An 18603-nucleotide genomic window follows, 5' to 3' on the forward strand; every position below is an offset into this window, starting at 1 on the left:
TGACTTCTATAAATTTGACCTTATTCCGTAGTGTAGACATACCCTCAGTTCCCCAAGCCTAAACCCTCATTAACTACATTGGCTTTACACAGTATCCAGATTGGCAAAGAAAGCAGATATATCTACCAGCTCTAGATGGAGACTACTACTCTTTCTTCTTTCCCCTCTCTGGCACTTGGTCTGTCCTTCAAAGCAGGGCCTTGGTTACCCTAATGACCTCTGGTTCTAAGGTCCCTTGTGGCAGGATCTCGGTTACCTGACGACTTCCGTCTCTCAGTCTCGAACCTCTGGATATTAATTGGGGATTGAACTGATTTCATTCACTTTGCTTAGCATTTATATACCCTTTTGTTCTCAAAGGAGTCACTTGTCACAGAAATATGCCTTGTAGGCATTTATTACTGGTTTTCTTCATAATTTTGGAAGGGACTGCAAAGCGAACACACAGACAGACCAAAGCTCATCCATAATTTACCCTCTCATAAATCATTCACTCAAGCTCTTAGCGTGAGGTTATCCAAAAAGGGTCATTTTGACCCATGTCAGCTATGTCACCAAGCCTACTGATTGCATGATCTTACATGTTCTTTACTTTGTGAGCAGGTTTTTCTGCTGATATATTCCGAAGTGCAGAGCTAAAACACACATGCCCATTAAGCTGTTGTTAGCCATTCCAGCCATGCAGTTTCAGCACCTCCAGTAGTATACGACTCCATTTATCTAATGCTAAGAGAATCCTGGTCCCAAAATCTTCTAGCAGGTTCAAACATACCAAGCCATACCAAACTCATGCTTGCCACATTTATCCAGATCAATCACAGCAATTCATAAGAATTTAGCACCATCTCAACAAATGGCAACAGCGCCCTGACTACACACACTCCCAGACCCCTGTGGGACTGTACTCAGGGCGGCTAGCCCATGCCGCAGCTCACCCTGCCTGCGCTACCTCAGCTACACTACTATTTTTAGCACACTAGCCTAATGACAAACATAAGTAGGTCTACTTGAGCTGAGACTCACACCCCCAGCTCCAAGTGCAGCCATAACCTTAGACGCATAAACAGGGGGACCTGGCCTAGGAGCAGAGAAGTTATAGTACCACTGTATTCGGCAGTGGTGCAACTGCTGCAGGACTATTATGTCCTGTTCTGTTGGCCCCAATTCAGGAAGAATGTTGGGAAGTTGGAGAGGGTTCAGCGAAGCGCTATGAGAATAATTAAGGGATTGGAAAACATGTCTTATTGTGATAGACACAAGGAGCTCAATCTATATAGTTTAACATAGAGACAGGTAAGGGGTGACTTGATCACTGTCTATAAGTACCTACATGAGGAACAAATATTTGATAATGGGCTCTTCAATCTACCAGACAAAGGTATAGCTTCCAATGGCTGGAAGCTGGAGCTAGACAAATTCAGACTGCAAATAAGGTGCACGTTTTTAACAGTGAGAGTAATTAACCATTGGAACTATTTACCAAGGGTTGTGGTGGATTCTCTAGCACTGGCAATATTACATTCCAGATTGGATGTTTTTTCTGAAAGGTATGCTTCAAACAGGAATTAATTCAAGGAAGTCATGTGGCCAGTGTTATACAGTAAGTCAGCCTAGATGATCAAAGTAGTCTGTTCTGGGCTTACAGTTTTTGAAGCTGTGGTGTGCATAATTGTGTATTCACTTTACACTTCCATAATTACATACAACCAGGTAATGACAGCAGAGCTGGCTGAATAATCAAAACAATTGAAAACACTGTATGTGAAATTGTTCTTCAATATATTATACATTCATGAATTAACATTCAATTAAAATCTTACAAGTCATTCTCCAACATGAGGAAGTTATGAAAAAAGTCCATTTATTTTTAAATTTTCACAAATTTCATCCAAATTAATGATTAGACAAATGTTATTTAACAAAGTCTTGATCAGACGATAGGTACTCATAGAATGACACATAACAGGTGAAGTTTGGGTTTCACATACATTTATGTAGCTGTTATGAAATTCAGTGTAACTGAAAGCAGAATTGGGACCATCAAGTTCATTAAACTGCCATTTCAGTGTATGGTGAGGAAGTTCCAAACACTCAGCCATAGGAAATTTGCAGGTAAACATATAATTGTAATAACTACATATTTATACTAGCTTGGCAGAACAACCATTTATAACCTACATATTTCAGGAGATTAAGCAAATCACTCCCTGCCTGGAAACTCCTCCCATAGCTAATTTATTGTGAAGTTGGTCATTAAAGAGGTTCGTCTTCTTCAAACAGTAGTGGCTAATGTCAGAGAAGATACTGACTAGATGGACCATTGACTGGATCCAATATTAAGTGAAGCTATTAGGGTAGTTGTGCTAGGGAGGAGGGAAGGCCCCTGGGAGGGTAGGCTGAGTTGTGTTTTCTATCTGATGTGAGTCTTCTCCCTATTGGGAACCAAAACACCACCTCCCAGCTTGCTTTCTCATGGCTTGTCTACACAGAGAGTTCGTACGTGGCAAGCCAAGGCTGTGAATCTACAGTGCACTCGTTTTTTGCACATTAACTGGCTGCGTGGACCTTGCTACTGTGTGCTAAACATTCCATAGTGCAGTTTCAGAACTCCTGTTTCAGTGCATGCCAGGCAATAATGTTCCATGTAGACAAGTCCTCAGTGAGAGTTTGTTTCCTCCTGATCTTTAATCCTGGTCCCTCCCTCAGTCCAGGAAGCAAAAGGGGAGGGTGTCATGTGGCTGGAGAACAAGATGAGGGGGTGGGCAGCAGGGTAACCACCTGCATTTCATGGAAATAAAAGCAAACTGTATGAAATATACAGGACACTTCTGTTGAAGGAACATCACCTTGTGGTGGTTTATTCATGGTGCAAAAAATATACATTGGCATCACAGTGCAGAACCCTTTGCGTGATTATTGCTTAAACTATATATTTGTATCTGATAAAATGCTTATCCGTATTAGGTATGAGTGGAGGACCATCTGACATCCCTTAAAATAAAGAATTGGTGGTTACATTGGGCTGGGGTATGCTGACACACAGCCGACAGCACTTCTCATGAAAGAGTGGATTGGCTGCTGCGGCCAGGTGGGTGGGGAGAGTCAGGCTGATAGCCTGCTCAGACATGGGGTAGAAAGGGCCATAGTTTGGAATATGAAATTAGAGAAGGGTTAATACTGAAGGGAGAGCGAAGGAATTATCCTGGAATATGGCATGAGCCACATACTGAGTTGGGGGAAATGCTCAGGTTGAGCATATACATCATCAGTGCAACTATCATCCTTCTGTTCCAAGGGCTGTATACTGGTCTTTTGGATTTAAACATGCATATTTTGATATATATCCTGACCATAGATGCAAAGTCCACCTGAGGATAGTACTGCAGAGTTGGAATAGTTGCCGTATCTAAGCCGGTGGAGCATACCTTTTAGCATGGCTTGAAGAAGTCCTTTCAATGTGTAGCCTATGTAGTTATATGTAATTTAAAATATTTCAATTCTTTCTTCAAAATAACCACTAGTTATACTTTGTGTGTTGTGAGGGTGTGACCTAGATAATGCATCACTAAAGATTGCACAAAAGTGTAATTGTGTATCCATGTAACTATTTGATTTGGGGAGGGCGGGGAAATCAAGCTTACCATTAGCAGTATTACAACATGTTGATATGATTCTTGTCCATCCTTGAACAAATTCTCCAACGTTTCATCAGGGTATTCAATGTTCTGTCACACTTTCTAATTTATGGCTTCTAAGCAGTAATTTAGGTTACTATTCTAGGGCTTGATCCTGAAGCAGTTAAACAAGTAGTTCTTGCTGAAGTCAATGAGATTACTCCATTTTCATGAGAATACTTGTCTGAGTAAGAGTCTGTCTGAGTAAGAGTTCTCAGGATCAGGACCCCATTTACATGTTTATAATTAAATGCCATCCTTGTGCACCCATATGGGGACGTGTGTGTGGCATGTCTATTTTCATACATCCATAGAGTTACATATAGATGATAATTTCCGGATATCTGCCAAAAGCTTGTAGGATTTCACCAATATAGGAACAATGAAACATGGCTAGATAACAGAAGTTTAATCAAGCCATTGAGTTAATATATTTACTTTATTTAAAAAATAAATCACATAGACAACTCCATTGGATGAGGTTTATTTTGCAGAGATTTCGCAGGCAATTTCACATTCCTCCACAACCTTGGTATAGACCTGGATAGCTGACAGTGATGAATTTTTTAAAATGAAGAGAGAAACGTAGCTAGTGTAATGGTATGCTAGGTGTCCTGTACATGTATGAAAGTAAATATTGCCAGATCCTCAGCTGTTATAAATCAGTGGGGCTATGCTGATTTACATTAGCTAAGGAGCTCATCTTTCATCTTTAATATTAATATATTGGCATAGTTTGTTTATAGGCATGTTATATATAATGTATCATAAATATTATGGTCAATATTCAGTAATATCGCTGTTTTGGGTTGCCAATGTGTATTAAAGTAACCCCAGATCAGTTTTAACATATGCGCCTCTTCCTTTCACCTTTCCTTTCTTTCTTCTAGAATAGAATCTAAGAGGTATGTACTGTGGGCAAGTTATATTCTTTTTTATATAATTAGAACTTCCCAGAAACATACAAGGTATTAAGGTAGGATTTTTTTCTTATAATTGAAAAAACTGAACCACAAAATGGGGTTCTCATTTAAATTAGGCAAAAATTTGAGCTATATTACATGGCATGTGAGGCCATGACTAGTGTGTTTTTCTACAGGTTCTGAATTGGCAAGCAAGTTTATCTTCGCTGGCACATATCCAGTCTAAAGCCTCAGTCAGCAAATGGCAAACAGTAGCAAGTCTTAATTCTTTTTAAAGTGCTGGGAATTATTAATTATGAGCAGAAAGAAAGTGCACATATTGGAAAGGGATTAGAGAATATCTGTTATTTTGCATTACTACTGGTTTAGAAACAAGCTACTTTGAAGGCTATGGTTCTAGGCTTTTTACATTGAGACTGCATGTGCTTATTGTATATATGTTGTTTGCTGTGCAGTTTCAATGGACCAATGAATTCCTTTGTGTCATAATTCTTTTTGAAGCTAATCAACAATAACATTGCAAAAGTAGTTCAAAAAGCAATCAAAAGGTGCAGTATAGACTGATCGTAGCAGGATGGGTTATTTGTTTCTACACAGACTGATTAGAATAGAATAGATTATTATGGATTATTGAAAGATAATCTTCTCAAACATAAAGAAAAACCAAATAACAGCTTTGTTGTTGCTTTGATGTCCATACAAAATAACACATTTTTTTGCTGTTTTTCCGTGTTGTTCCACTAGAAGCAGAGTGGAGCGAAAGAAATATTGCAATGAGCACTATAAGTAAACTATTCAAAATTAATGTACATAGCTGCAAACAATCACTGTTTAAATACTATAAACACTAACTAATATTAATGTGTTAATATTTTCTGTGCTAGTTAAAAGGAAACAGTGCTATACTTTTGTGTTATATAAAGCTTGCACTGAAAATCACCACCAATAAAATGAAGACTGTACCAAACACAGCAATAGTGTTATTCAGGATGTGATGACACACACAGACTGACTGTTAGCACAACCAGGATCATACAGAAAAAAGAATTTTCATAGGGAAAATTGAGACTCATTTAGCCATTGATCCTACAATGTTTTGCACCTGGGTGTATCCCTGCTCATGCCTGGATGTCCATTGGCTTCACTGAGGCTCAGCTCAAAAGCAGAGGTCTATCCATGTGTAACACATTGCAGGACTGGGTCCTTAAAGAGTGAAAATCACACATATTCAAAGGGCCTATGCACCACTTAAGCCTTCAAAATACAGTTTAATTGGATTAAGTGGTGTAGCAGTCCTACGCTGGTCTTTTACACAGGGGTGAATTTCATCACTTTGAAGGTAAAAATATCTTTACTTATATCTTAGGGATCATCCATTTGTACAGTTCAATTGCAAGACTTGTTTGGGTAAACCCCACAACTGCCAGAGCTTAGTTCTATTTTTACTGAGCAAGAAGCATCCTATGTCCTCCAGGCATTACTTGTTGATTATAGATGGCCCAGTTCTGTGAGGTGCTGAGCAACTTCCAACAGAGGCTGTTCATCATGTTGCAAGCACCTCACAGGATCAGGCCATAAATCGTTCTAGGGAACTTAAACACTGGTACTTTGGTTTTAATTTGCAGTTGTTTTGCATTTGGAGGTGGTGTTGGTTGGGAGTGACTTTGGAAACCACTCCTAAAAACATACTATGGAATGGTCGAAAAATAAGCAGAAAAATTTAAAGAGGTCAGCAAATAATTTCCTAAAAGTTCCAGCCAGCTGGTCATCTGTGTTAATTTGGAGGCAAACAAATAGCTACAAGCAACAATACCCCCCCAAAAAGCAAGGGATTAGTCTTTTTAAAATTATTGCTCTATTTAGCAGCTCATATCATCACCAAATACATAATTTCTGTAGTTTTAATATTAATATAAATCCTTCAAAATACCAGATCTGAAAAATGTTCTCAATTTTAATTACAGGCCTGTTCACCAAAATATAGACCTTTGGTATAATATATCGTTTATTGTGTCTAGCAAATGAGTTTTATTATAATCAAAAATATATTATCGCACTTGTGAATCAAAAGGGATTTTAAGTCCTCAGATAACCCACACTAATGGCTGTTTCAAGGCTTAAATGTGCGTAGAAGTGATAAACATGTAAGCTTCCAGTTTGAAACGGGCAAGTGAAAAAAAACCTTTGACAATACTACATTCACTGATGATTAGGCTACTGAAACTACTTTATCAGATTCCCCACAAAATATTACATTGTTTTAAGTGAAAATATTTGTTTTAAATAAGGCAAGACTTTTTGTAGTAATTTAAATAGTGTATTTCTTATGTGACTCATATAGGGTGGTCTTGCCTCCCTCATTATTGTGCTATAACTACACACTATAAGCAATGCCAGTACACGGCTAAGCATCCTCTAAGGATGAAATCACTGAAGGAAGCTGTGATGTACTTTATACTGTTAATCATATCATATGACGATACCACAATAGAAGAGAACTGGTTATTTACAGAGCGGTTTTGACTGCCCACACAGATCTGAATGTAAACAAAGATGAGTCAAGCACCTTGATAATGCATTGACTGGCCTGTTCATCTGGACATTGTTTCATCATTACTTAGTTAGGTTCATTACAAGCCTGAAGTGAGTGAAGGACAACAGGAGGCACCTGTTTTTAAGGTAAGAAACTATTCAGATGCCAAAATGTTAGTGTGATTTCAAGTATGTATGAATGTTCTGTTTAGCTCATAATTTATATTAAGTCAAGTGTACAATAATATATGCCCAAAAGACATGAGATGCTTTTAAGGCTGTCTACAGTGAAGGAATTATAGAACACAGTGAGTATTTAATGTTTTCAAAGACATCTAAGGTGTTGAAATCCAAATCTTTTTCTAGTGTATCATGTAATTATTTTAATGAACCAGTTTCAATATAGTGTATATTTCAACATATAATAATAAAATGTTGATAAACTATTAAAACCTTTTAGTCTTGTAGAGATGGCTGGAACTGTCTTGGAAAAACTCAAGCATCAGTGATTGTGGGAAGTAAATATATGCCAGGATAGGATGGCTAATGATTAGAAAGCTATGATAGCTGAAACCTTTACAGATCTAATTCAGTGATCATTCCTTTTAATGATAATGCGAGTTAGTGAGAGAACAATCCTTGCATAGTGTTTGAAAGGATCTCAGTCCATTAACTGAAAAAGCTGAAACCTATTCTTGTAAAAAAAAAAAATTTTCACCAAATGAGTTCACTGTAAGTGGAGATTCACTGTAGAAGGCCAAGGCCTGCCTAGCTGCACTTCCTCCCTTCCCCACCCTCTTCATCTCTTGCCCATGCATGGAACACATCTATGGGTAGGCCACATAGGGAGTGGCTGGTCCAATACTGGGAACCATCTATTCCTTTGACCCTCTACCACAGGGTAGTGTGCCTTCTCTTTTCTCTTCTCTATTATTCTGGTCTGTTAATCTCTCTAGACTTTTATACCATTTTCATCACTGGTAACTATGGATGAGGTGTTTAGATACCAACATTTCAAAAAGCTTTTTTGGACAATTTTGAGAAGCAGCCAGGGCTTCTAGAGGTTAGAACAGAGTCACAGGCTCATTTTGGGAAGCAGTAAGTGAATCTGATATGCTTATCTCAATCCTCCAGGCTTCATGTGGTTGAGAGTTCAGCTAAGCAGTCAGAACCCATGGAGGCCCTGTCACTCCCCAAAACAAACTCCCATTCCCCTCATATGCCCTCATAAGTGCATTTGGCTTCTTGGTCCATGCCTGGCAATTCCCGCTGCCACGCATAGGTCACAGAGGAGCAACAGGCAGTTCTCTCTACTATCTCCAGAGGATATCTGCCCCATTCTCTCCTTTTGGGTGGCTTCCAGGCTTCTCCCATTGTATTTCTCCTGGACATTAGGGAAGTTGGAAGTTCCCATACCTCAAAATCCCCCCACGTTCTTTGAGCTCCTGCTGAACCCGTGTGTACTCCCTGCCATCCCCCAGCATGCCCCTAGCTGTTCTATAGGCCCTTGTAGCTTTTGAGATAATCAGACATGCATATTTTTCCTCCTAAAAACAGTTTTAAAGAGGAGAACTAAACAAGGGCTGTGTAGTTACCTGAAAGGAGTGGTAAGGCTTATTTGCCACAAAGTTATGACTACTCTAGGAACTTAAATATATAGACTGAGATTCTTAGTGAAACATTTCAAGTATTTTCCCTCCTCTTTTCACGTTCCCACACACTGGAATAAACAGCTCCCATTTTTCCTTTAACAGAAGTTGTTAAGGGTGTCAAGATCAGTACCATAGCCTGCCTTGCAATTTAGGGAGTCCAGATCGAGGCTTTTTCAAACAGCCAGTTAATATGGCAGTTCAGTTCCAATCCATCTTCAGTTATCGATGTTAAACAGAAAATTTAAAAAAATTCTGTAACCCTGTAATACCTTAAGCATATAAGCGAGTCATTATTTGAAAGATATATTGTACAACAGGAGGCTCTTTATGTCAAGGCTGTGTTACTTTGGCTCACAAATACTGTACACAGAACATTGTCCAAGTACCTTTCATATAGGACTAGTATTTCAGTACAGCACTTCAACTGTGCAGCTAATAAACCAGAACTAGTGTTTGAATGTTGTAGATCGGCAATGGTGAGGGTCCCAATTTCACACTGAGTCTACCTTCACTTGATTGTTGTTTGTAATCAGTGGTGAGGGTTTGGTTTTCATCCTATCTGCTGCATCATTAGAACTATCCTGAAAGAAAACCTTTGCTGTACAAATTGTGACAATAATTCTCTTGTATTCTCTTCTGAAATTCTGGTTCAGGAGTCCATATATGATAGCATTAAGGCAGCTGTTGAAATATGCCATGTAGTAACTGGATACAAACAACCACTCTGGAATCCTGGGGATTATTGTGTCTGGGTCGACAGCCACAGCCAGGCCTATGAAATTCAAAGGAGCCCAGCAGATCGCAAACAGTACAAATACCACAAACATGGTGACAAAGTTCCTAAAGTCATGTGGCTTCAGCCTGGGCTTGTTGTCAGGTTTAACCCTTCGCCTTACCTGAATAACAAGGATCCATATTCTCAAGTAACAGAAAGTAACTATGCCTATGGGAAGCATGAAATGGAAAAACACCACTGCTATTGTATACGGTGAGCTCACAGATTGTGCAAATGTGCACGAGTAGATTCGTGGATCATATTGTAGAGATCCAACAAACAGATTAGGAACAATAGCAACAAATGTCAGGATCCAGATGAGAATGACGTAGCACAGAGAATTCTTGTCACTATACAGCTTGTCATACTTGAGGCTGTGGCAGATGTAGCAATATCGATTAATAGCAATGCCTGTAATGTTGAATATTGATCCAATGACACTTAGGCCCATCAGGAAACCACTAATTTGGCAGTGGAGGTAGCCCAGATTCCATCCATTATGAAATACAGATGTCAGGACCAGTGGGTATGGGTAGATCGCCACTACCAAGTCTGCAATGGCCAGGCTTACAACAAATATATTTCCTGCAAAATAAATATGAAAAAAATATTTATTTCTCTTTTTTCTTTTATTCTTTCTTCCTTTGTGTGTCTCCAAATTTTTAGCAGCCAGTCTCAGAGGAAAACTCTACTTTCTATTAACCCCAAACTTTATTTTCATGTATCAGAAATAAGACACTTATTTTTCTTTAAAGAGGAAATGGTTCAATTCTAAGGTGTACTTTTAAAACAAAGGTTTTATTGGGTTTAGTTACCATAAAACTTCTATTTTTATTATGTCATTTACTTGGATTCTCCTAATCACACAGATCCAGAATTCATGTCTTATTAAAACAGACTCTCTTGAAAAAATGAGCATAAATAACATGACGACGAATATGGTGCCATTTAAAACTCTCATTCACTTTTCACATTTAACTCCATTGCTTTTCCTTAAATTATCCCCAAACTTTTCTACTTCTGAAACTTAAATCTGTTTTCCTGTTTGTATCTCAAGCCTTTATTGGGTGATATTACCTTAATAAATTTTAAAGACTCCAGCTACAATACTGTAATTGTATTAATATTTAGAGACAACATCCTTCCGGTATTTTTCAAGGAAAGAGTTTCTAAAACCCTAAAAAAAACCCCAAAATCCCAATTTTTTCATCCTGTTTTTAAAATCATGTAGGGCTGACAAAGATAGTTTAAAGATCTTCAGCATGGAACACTGATGCCACATACTCTTACTCCTTTTTCCTGATTGCTCTACCTAAAGGTAAGCACAGCAGATGCAGCAGCAAAGAGAAGTTGCTGAAAAGATACTAAAAGAAAAGGAGTACTTGTGGCACCTTAGAGACTAACCAATTTATTTGAGCATAAGCTTTCGTGAGCTACAGCTCACTTCATCGGATGCATCACGAAAGCTTATGCTCAAATAAATGTGTTAATCTCTAAGGTGCCACAAGTACTCCTTTTCTTTTTGCAAATACAGACTAACACGGCTGCTACTCTGAAATCTGAAAAGATATTGCTGACTTTTTAATGGGCTTTGGATAGGGCCCTCAATCAAGCAGGTAAATCAGAATCAATCTATTTTAGGCTGTAGCATCTGAGCACCTCATAATCCTTCAAGTATTTTACAAATGTATGAGTTTATGTTCAATTAGTTTAACCTCATGCGTTTTTAAAACACTAGTCAATCTACATGTTTATTTGCCTCTATATTGCAAGCACGAAGACTATTATTCTCATGAGACATTTACGTCATACACTGTAGGTCACATGTGAGGTCTTATTGCAAATATAGAGACTATCTTTCCTCTAGAGTGCTCAATCCCTGGTCTATTGAGCACTCACAGAACTCTTAGTTCTGCTAATCCCAAAGGAATAGTGTACACCGGGTTGTAAAATTCCACTCGGGATCACCACTTTACTTAACACACAATGCTTAGATATAGTGAAAACAATAAGTTTATTATCAAACAGAAATTCAAGTGATAGAGAGTGAGAATATTGGTAACAAATGGTTACATATAAAACAAAATCATAACATGTTTTCTAGAGACTAACAAAACAGCTTACCCCAAGTCCTTTCCACAGTGTTTTCAACTAATTTAGTTGAGACCTTTGCTCCTGAGATCAAGCCCACTGGCAGCTTGTCTTCACAGACTGAAGTAATCATTGGGGGTTCCTCTGCACCTCCTAGATATACTCTCTCAAACCACTGTTTTAGTTTGAGATCAGGATATCATTCTGCACAGCTCATTTTTTCCTGTGTGCTTTTTTCATTGATTTCACATCCCTGCATTAGCATTTGACTCAGTATGTAAATGTGTCTCCACTGTAAAGCTTACAATACTTCACTTTCATGTAGCCAGACAGCTAAACATTTCTTACTTCCTGTCTGGTGGAACCATTCTAAAACATGTCACCTTATATGCTTTAAGAACATAATTTGTGTACATAGATACACAACTCTTTAAATATCACCTGTACATACATCGCTCAATCATTGAGATGACCAGTATGACACAGGCTTTCATTAGAGACCTTACTTGACACTCTTTCGTCAACTAGAATGTAAATTCCAGACCAGGGGATCCCTGTAACCCTAATGCACTGCTAGTAGTTGGTATCAAGAGGTCCCTACAATAATAGGTGTTCATTGTCCAGAATATTATACAATGTAGGGAAGCATGAAAAAGAAAAGCTCTGTAGAAGCTGGAAAGCTTGTCTCTTTCACGAACAGAAGTTGGTCCAATAAAACATATCACCTCATCCATCTTGTCTCTCTGGGACCAACACCTCTACAACCACAGTGCAAACTGAAAACAATGACAAGCAAAACATGGAACCAAAATTCAGATAAAAGAAATTGTGGACAGATTATTCATTATAAGGGATGAAATCATGGCATCATGGAAGTTAATGGGTATTGGCTATTGACTTCAACGAGGCAAGGATATTTTTTAAAACAACCCAACATATTCTCTCTTATCTTTCTATATTTTTTTTAAAAAAGCCAACTTACTAAAAGCAGATTTTTTGGGACAATGTTTTATTCAAGTTTTTCAGCATGTAAGCAAGTACCATACTGTTAAATTATAACTGAAAATCAGCTTTAAAATGAAAATACCAATGCAGTATCAAGCCCTTTGCACTGCTGCAATTCTCAACATTGTGCTCCACTTCTTTTAATATAATTACATTAATTAAAACATGGAAAAAAGCATTTTCTCCTGCTAATCCCATGCTTTAAATGTTCATAGGGAAATACTAAATCTCAAGACACATGCAGAGATGCAGAAACGTGGAAATATTTGGCTCAGAATAGTATGTATTTTTTCGTATTTTAATTTTATTCAATGCAGGCACGTGATGCCCATTAACTGTTCCTACTAACAGAAGCTGGGATAAATGGCCTTATTTAAAAGATTAAGATATACTGTTTTTTATAAGTTTTGTACCTAGTTTTCTAGATGCCTTTCTCTTGTTGATTTCTGAAATTGTTTCCTCTTTTTGACTGAGGATCTAATGCCATCCTAGAGTCTGCTTGTGATGAAGCCTGTGGCAGAGGTCCTATTAATTTCAGCGGCAGCATGAAAGGAGGAAGTTTGAATAGAAACAGAAGGAAAATATAAAATCCATTCCCTCTGTTGGTCTTTGCTCAAAAATCTGTTCATGACCCACTGGAAGACTGTTTGCAGAATGCTGTAAGTGTGTAAATTCAACACTATATAAATTACAGGTGGGGCTGAGTCACTTCCTATTATAAGGCACTGTTTCATTTGCCCATAGCTTTGCCAAATTTTAACTATTTGGGCTGAAATTTTCCATGCTGGTTTCTTCTGCAGGCTGATTTTTTCCCCCAAAAACTTTCAGCCACAATGGTTCAGCCACTTCCAAGAACAAGACAAGGGAAAAATAACTGGTTTGCCCATATTGAAAAACTTTGATCTTTTCTATGAAAAAAATGTGCTAGCATCCCCAGACTTTAGAGCTGCGGCTTGACATTTGGCAGCAGGGGGGACTTCTGCGTCAAGGATTTGCTTTTTGCTTTCCTTATGAAAATCAGTCCAAATTTGCCCAAATTACAGGCTCTTGAAAAATCAGTTTGCACGGGCTCAGTAGAACATGCGTAGATTTTTAGTCGTTAAATCCCCAAAAGATTCTGTCCACACTGGGCAGGCTCCAGGGGCTGAGCAGAATTCTGCCTATAACTGCAGCTCTGGTCTCCTGTGGGCTGGGCTGAGGTGTGGCACCAGACCTGAGAGCAAGGAGCTTGTCAACTTGTGCTGATTTGAATCCAGACTTCACAAGAGCTAGACTTCATGGGGGCAGGAGCCAGAGGGGAGTCTGGGCAAGGAGGCTGGTGGGAGGGGAGAGAACGTTGTGCAGTAAATAAGCCCTGTGGCTACACTTCGAACAAATGCTGAGAAAACAAAATATTAAATAGCTGTTCATTAATTGAGCACCTTCCATTCTGTGCACTGAATGAGCAGGGAGTTCTGTGGAAAAAATAGTACGCCATCATGTAATTAAAGACTGTATTGCAATGCATACACACAAGGGGAGCGAATTAAGGTTTCACATGCAGTCTGAATTCTGGTATTTCCTAACTTTTGAGGGCTTGCAACCTTAATAATGTTCTTTAAACTTGTAAAGAAGTGTGGAGAAAGCTGAGCTGGTCTGACTAGAGTCAGTAGGCTCTGCTTTTAGATACAGTCCAAAGAAATGCTCCATAAAATATTGGCAGTGCTGTGAATGCAGAAGAAACCTGCGTGACTGCTCATGCACAGTACATGTTCCATATCAGACCAATCTGCCATCTTCCAATTTTTACGAAAGAAAACAAATGATCCACACAATTCCACTTTCCCCAAAGGGAAACACCGCATAAAATGAATGGAATAAATGTGACACAGGGAAGTTGTAGGAAAGACTCATACTATTAATTTTCATGATGCCATTGCCAAAATAGATGGAGAAGCAGCACAGAAGATCCACAGGCTGTTGTACTGGCAGTAATTGATATCTGTGTGACACATCGTATTTTGTATGCTCATAATGATCCCATAGACTCTGTATTTGGGCTTGATCCTTTAGCACTGAAGGTAATCAGATTTTTGCCTGTGACTGGAATGGAATCTAGCCCGATATGAGTAGAACCTATAAAGGAAGAAATTGCCAATGTCAAACCTCAGACTTAGCGTTCAGGGAACTCAGCACCATGCAGCCACATTACCAGGGGAAAGAAACCCAAATTCTGCCCTCAGTTTTGCTGACACAACTGAGAGCAGACTTTGGCCTGGAGACCTGAGCTCCCCAAATGTCAAGAGGCAGGTATTGGCAGGGGCAGAGTTGACTTTCTCTCTGCTGGAAGGAGTGGTAAGAATAAGAAATTTTGGAGGTTTTAGATCTATGATGCAAAATAACTAAATTTTATAAGGTTGGTGAGTCCTATTTAAGATTTTGGGATTATGAAAAAACTTCAATTGAGTAGTAGAGTGGGAGGCCTGGAGATCTTATTTTAGTGGCAACAGTGATAAGGGATTGCTATTATTTTTCAACACATTTATTTAGACTAACATTTTTTAGTTTGCTGTTTCTACTCTTCACTTTCTTATGCTAACTTTTTATTCTTCACCCAAAGAATAAAATTATTTTATTACTAAATTTATTTTCAGGTGGCTTCATGGTCTAGCCACGGTGTTAATCCTTAGTGAACACAGCAATCTAGTTTCTGACTTTCAGGGACCAATTTTGGCCCCTATGAAATTTGGCTATGAGAAACAAGCAAACAAATAACCAGAACAAGCAAAGCAGCAATAACTTAAATATGAATAGAAACAAAAAATCTAGAATCATCTCAATGAAGAAGAAAAGAAAAACAGGCAAGTAATTATTTTACATGTATAGAACAGCAGAACGTTCACACTTTGTCAACAGCCACAGATTATTCTATGCTAGAAAGAGGGAAAATATTTTCCACCTAAATAGATAGATCAAATCAAACATCTGCATTCCCCCCCTAAAAAGTTATTAAACACCTGTAATTGATCTTCTCCCTTTCAATCTTCTTTACACCTAAACCCCTATGCTTACATTGACCAGTTTGCATCATTAACATAATTTAATGACATATTTAGTATTCGTATTGTATTAATAGCTAGAGGCTCCAGCTCTAACGAGATACAAGACTCCATTCCCAATATCTTCTAAACCTGTATGATGTGTATGCATGTTTAACATATTATCTGTAACCTTCTTCTAGCTTCTTGCTTAGGGACCTCCCACACCCATCGGTTGTTCACTGGGTATCCAGGAGCCACAATACAGACTGTACTGCATTCAGGTAAATAATGCGTTCTCTTTCTTTTAATGGACTGTTCACATCTCATATGCACCTAGGTCTGATGGGACCCAAGCATGTTTTTACATTTTTCTAACTTTGAGACATTTTTTCAACCTTTCCTTTTTTACCATAAGTGTTTATTTTGAGGCAGGACCTGATCCTATGGCCACTGAAGTCAATGGGAGTCTTTCAATTGACTTTAATAAGAGCTGGAGCAGGCCCTTAGTGCTTACTTATTAATTCCCCACTCCCTAATGATAGTGGTATGTAACATTTACAATCTAGGGTCAATTATGAAGTCAAATGTAGTTTCTGATTAGAATGTCTATGCAATTCCTAACTGCTTTTTTATCACCTCTCAAATATGCCCAGATGTGAATGTCGAAGCATTAGCTTCTGATCTTGATGTAACTAATTATAGGCTAGGCTTAATTATTGGGATTTTTTTTTCTATAAATGTAGGTCAAATTCTCTGGAGGTATAACTTGTTCAAAATGCTTCACTGCCAGGATTCTTAGGACTTGGTACTCTTATCACCATATCTTCATAGTAAAGCACCTTGAATTCTTCTAGTGACATCTTATAAGATTTCTGGTAACTGCTAAAATTTTTACTGGTTATGTCCAGGGGTCTCTCATTGTATTTTATTTAATCATAAAACTATATTTTCCCTTTAGTCTAGATATTTTCTCATTTAGTGCTATAAAATGCACAGGCTCAAAAGATAAACCCAAAGTTGTGCATTATTAGATAGACATAAACAACTAATTCAACATTATGCTCACCAAACACGTGTGCAGCAAAGAAGGGAAAGAGTCAAACATTGTGCTCCATAGTCATAAAACCAAAAATACAAACACGCTGATATTCTCCTGTAAAAAACTAGCAACACTTCAATAAACTAGCAATCCTACTCCAGAGCAACACAATGCTAGGAGTGACCACAGTTCCAGATTACAGTACGTCACAGGGAAACCAGAAAGTACTGGTCTAGATTGTATGGAAAACAGGACTAGAAAGCTAAAAACAGTACAAAGTGAATTCACCTTTACTTTTGCAGAACAGGCCATGAGCTACTTTCCTTTGGATGCCATTTTTGTTTTGTAAAATAGAATGGTGCATAGTCTTAGGAAGCATATCATGCTGCCATTTTCCCTGTGACCACACTGTTTTGTGAGGTCAGTGTCCCCTTTTGGTTTGCACATAATGGCATTCAAAAAGATTAGACCAATCATGAACAGGCTATCTTTATACTGTGTGACACGGGATGCCCTAAATGTTCCTTCAATTTTAAAATGTGTTAATTAATAACTGCTCTCCAGTGGTTTTCTAAGTGTCCAGTGCTAGTTAACTAACCTACTCCTCTTTGCATTCCTGGTCCTGTAAACAAGTAATTTACAAAATGCTCCATTTACTTTCAAGGTATCAATATGTTCGTTACTTGGTACAACTACGATGGGCTGTTAGAAATCAGCTACAGTCTCTGATATAGTTATTTCTTACACAGTAGGCGGATGATCCTGCATTCCATGTGCCCACTGATATCGCCCTACAAACAATTAGTTGATATTGGGTTCAAGGAAAGCAGGATCAGCTCCAGTCCAGTATGTTCCTGGTGGCAATGCAGAATGTGAAAACTGCTACATCTAAGTATCTCATTTGGAATTCTACAAGGGTTAAAGTGCCCCAAAAGTATTATATGGAGAGGAATAGCCTGCAAGTTGAGTCAATTACCATTTCTTCCCTTCAGGGTTACTTCTCAGCCACCATTTCAAAGCCAAGTAAGTTTGCTTAGATAAGTAAGTTTGCACAGACAGTCCCCAGTTTCACTGAAGCACAGGTCCTAGAGGATTAAGAAACTTAATGGTCTATACAACTCTGCATCAAAATGGTACAAAACCATTGAAAAGAAATGCAGAAATAAATATTGTATAAACTCCAGTTACTCTGGGGAACTTCATTCATTTTACAGATCATAATATCAGCTCCCTTAGATGTGAAATGCCTATTTTTAAAATCAAGACTCTATTTCTAAACCTGGCTTGCATCAAAAATTCCACGTGCATATTCAATTTTAATTGCGTGACGGAGGCCTTTGGGGTTTACTCCTGATTAACAAATTAAATCTGGTACTGCAGGTGGTCATGCAAGAGGATGTGAATGGCTTTAAGCCCAGCGTGTACATTTCAGCATCAAACACGTGCATGAAAACATCTCTCTCTAATTTTCTTTTTAATCTGAAAAGAGGCCTCACATTACATTAGGGCTTCATTGTTATAATTGTTATACAATTTCTCATAATAGAAACAATGTTCAGAAGGGCATGAAAAATCCAGTATTGTGATCCTTGACCTTTCAGGCATGTGTCCTCTTGTCATAGAAATATCACCTAGTGACGGCTAACCAAGCCTAATGTGTAATTATTACAACCATAGAATTTGACACATCCATAATGTCAGGCAGGAAGCTTGTTAGCACTCAGTAGACAGTATTAAATATTTACACTTCCATTCATTTATAACAAGTCTAGTAAGGCAAATATTTTGAATACCACAGTACAGCTCAGATTCTGTAAGGAGCTGAGTCTCTTCAGCTCCTATTGAAGTCAATGGGAACTCAGGGTGCTCAGGACTGGACCCCAGGAGAGCAG

The 18603-nt window shown here is 38.3% G+C and overlaps 1 protein-coding gene across 3 annotated transcripts in view; it reads right to left on the reverse strand.

The window, feature by feature from the left end:
* Positions 1 to 1852: 1852 nt before the first annotated feature.
* The window catches only part of MTNR1A (melatonin receptor 1A), a 106016-nt gene continuing 89265 nt past the window's right edge, over positions 1853 to 18603 (reverse strand). For all 3 annotated transcript variants that reach the window (XM_043546115.1, XM_043546116.1, XM_043546117.1), the window contains exon 3: positions 1853 to 10141. In XM_043546115.1, the coding sequence (XP_043402050.1) occupies positions 9273 to 10007 (735 nt within the window). In that variant the 5' untranslated portion in view covers positions 10008 to 10141 and the 3' untranslated portion in view covers positions 1853 to 9272. The remainder of the gene's footprint in view (positions 10142 to 18603) is intronic.

The sequence above is a fragment of the Chelonia mydas genome, chromosome 4, assembly GCF_015237465.2.
Source record: "Chelonia mydas isolate rCheMyd1 chromosome 4, rCheMyd1.pri.v2, whole genome shotgun sequence".
Classification (NCBI taxonomy): Eukaryota; Metazoa; Chordata; order Testudines; family Cheloniidae; genus Chelonia; species Chelonia mydas.